General features: G+C 38.7%; 1 protein-coding gene across 1 annotated transcript; it reads right to left on the bottom strand.

Moving 5' to 3' along the window:
• Window positions 1-248: 248 nt before the first annotated feature.
• LOC137711513 (heat stress transcription factor B-4) lies at window positions 249-1,981 on the bottom strand. Its single transcript, XM_068450755.2, has 2 exons — window positions 1,547-1,981; window positions 249-1,429 (listed from the first exon to the last, which is right to left on the bottom strand). The coding sequence occupies exons 1-2, from the start codon at window positions 1,793-1,795 to the stop codon at window positions 530-532; spliced, it is 1,149 nt and encodes a 382-aa protein (XP_068306856.1). The 5' UTR covers window positions 1,796-1,981; the 3' UTR covers window positions 249-529.
• Between the last annotated feature and the right edge of the window lie 1,049 nt (window positions 1,982-3,030).

The following is a 3,030-nucleotide window of genomic DNA, read 5'->3' as shown; positions in this document are numbered from 1 at the left end:
TCGACTGATCAGAGAAATTGAGCCCTAGAGCAAATTTTCAAAGAAACAGACTGTAAAATTCTCAGCTTTCTTTCTCTCTCTTTCTCTCACAGAGGCATTAATGTAACTGAAACATTCAGGGATGACAACCAGAAACTGCAGAGCAGAAAGAAAGGAAAGAAAGACTCAACAATCGAGACCAGCAATAAATTGCGTCACTGAAGATATATAGATCAAACAACTAAATCAAAAACAAAAAAACATGGCCATTTAATTTGAACTCAACTCAAAATTTAAGATATCCACTAAAGTTAATTATATATACAGAGAGATCAGAGTAGTAGTACTCGATCACAGACACCCACACGCACGCAAACACAGGACACTTTTGATCATCACTTCATCAGCAATATAGATCATCCTAAAACTCCATCTCATCTCAGCAGACCCAAAATGCAATCAAACGATAAAACTGAAAAATGTAAAGTAATAAAAATAAAACCTTTTAAAAAGCTCTAATGTGGGATTTGGTGACTAATGAGAGCTAGAACTAACATCTGGATGGAGGCATGAGGTGGAGTCCTAAATCATCCTTCTCCAAAATCAAACGAGCCTTGCTGGCCTCCATCATGTTGTTCCCATGGTGATTATTCGAGCCGTACTCCTCCGGGTGCAATCGTTTCTTCGAATGAAGCAGCGGCACCCCAAAAAGCTTAGTGTTCTTGCACCCATTGTTACCGCTCGGAGGCTGCTGGTGGTGGTCTTCGAGAATAGTGACTGAGGAGCTCTTCGACGTGGTGTTGCTCATCGGACTGGAAGAGTTCATGATATGATGAGGGTTTTGTTTGGCATTAGGTGGAGGAGCAGCCGGATAGTACCCTAGAAGTTGGTTTAAATTACCATTAGGACCATTATGTTTAGGAGGCTGTGGGTTGCAGAGAAGCATGGAAGAAGGGTATGAGTTGCTCGGAGCCACCGGCTTGACATGGTTCTGAACAAAGTAGATGATGTCGTTGTAGAGTTTTCTCATATGTGCCAGCTCAGACATTAGCATGGTGTTGCTCCTCCGCAGCCTCTCGTTGTCCTCCGCCAAACCCGCCACCGTGGTATTATTATTGTTAATATTCATGAAATTATTGTTGTTAGAGTTAATGTTTGTGTTAATACCTCCCGTTGGGGATAAGAGAGGAGGGGAGTCCGAATCGCACCAGTTGGGCTGCTCGTCCGAGTCGGAGGGCGAGATGCTGCCGGGACTTGGGAAGGGGAAAAAGCCAGGATGGTGGTGGTGGCCATTCATGCCGAGCTGGGAGTGGTGGTGGTGGTGGCTGAGACCCACCTGATGTGGCTGAGCTGTTTTTCTCCGGTGGATCTCGCACAGCAAATGCTTCTCTCCCTTTTTGAAGAACTCGTTCGCAAACTCCCATCTGTCCGGAACAATCTTCCTAAAACCCTAGAAAATATCCCAAAAACGAACTAAATAAACCCCATAAACAAAAAAGCAGATAGATATAAACAAATTCGTAAGATTACTATTATGTGAAGAGATTTTATGAGATGAGATGATTACATAGGTGTTGAGCTGGCGGACGAAGCTTGAGAAGTTGTTGTGCTTGAAGTAGTTGGGAAGGAGGTCGCGGGCGAACTCGGGAGGGCGCCAGACGACGAAGGTCGTGTCGTCGTCGCCCCACGAGACGATGTGGTCGGTAGCGGGGTCGTCGACGAGCTGGTAGGTTTTGGTCAGGAACGGCGCCGGGACCGACTTGTGGGAGTCCAGAGAGAGCAGTATGCCCTCGCAGTTGTCTATCATCAACGCCATTGAAAAAGCTTTCAAAACTTTAGAGAGAGATAAGGAAAGAGGAGAGAAGATCTGATGAGGAAATGAAGACACAGACAGAGAGAGAGAGAGAGAGAGAGAGAGAGAGAGAGAGAGAGAGAGAGAGGGAATGAATGTCTGTTGTGAGTGTGTGTGAGAAGCTTGGGGGGATAAAAATGTTGGAGAAAAGGGGATGGTTGTGGTGGTACTAGTAGTAGTAGTAATACTGTGTTTATTTTGCTTTTCGTTTTTTGTTTTATCCGTTTCTTTTGTTTATAATATTTATTGGAAAATAATAATAATTTAGAAATGATATATGTGATATTATAAAACTTTGAGTGCTAATGGGAAGGGATCTTCTTGGGATCTCTTCCTTCTAATCCACCAAATTAAGGAATTAGTGTTGTTAAAATTTGATCAAACAGCTAAAGTTATTATAACTTTTAAACTGGTTCTCTGTTTGTAGCTGTTGGATCAAATTTCAACAGCATAGATCTCCTGATTTGGTGGATTAAGAGGAAGGGATATAGAGAGGGTCCCTTTCCCTGATAGTTTACTTACTTTTTTATATCATATTTGTAAATTATGTAATGTGTTACTAATAAAAAATAATAGCACATATTTGTAAATTATGTGATGTGTTACTAATAAATTATGTGATGTGTTAAAACTTACCATATTAGTAATTATAGCACATCTATTATTTATGTTACCATTCGAATTCTTTACCCATCCATAATAAATGTATTTTTTTTGTGCTCCAATCATATTAATAGATACAAATTTAATAAAAATTCAAATTCTTATTATTAAAAAAACTCAAAACAAAACAAAAACAATTTATACATAACTTTCGGTACCTTATTTTACTTATAGGTTCGGAAGTATCGGTATATAAGTTTCGGTACGAATGTATCAGTACATAACTTTAGGTACCTTATTTTACTCATAGGTATAGAATTATCGGTACGTAAGTTTCGGTACAAATGTATTAGTACATAACTTTCGGTACAAATGTATTAGTACGTAACTTTCAATACAAATGTATCGATACGTAACTATAATATCTAAACATACATATGTACGTAATATGCATATACATAAATGTGGAGAAATTTATGCACAATGAAAAATATATGTAATATATGATAAATAACATTTTTATTATTTATGGGAAATCAATGTATAACCTACAAACAAAAATCTCAATAATTATCACAACCTATTTAATATTCAAA

The sequence above is a fragment of the Pyrus communis genome, chromosome 15 (genome assembly GCF_041283825.1).
Source record: "Pyrus communis isolate YQ-2024b chromosome 15, ASM4128382v1, whole genome shotgun sequence".
NCBI classification, from domain to species: Eukaryota; Viridiplantae; Streptophyta; class Magnoliopsida; order Rosales; family Rosaceae; genus Pyrus; species Pyrus communis.
Note: the sequence above shows the minus strand (reverse complement) of the source record. Positions and strands in the feature narration are given on the sequence as shown.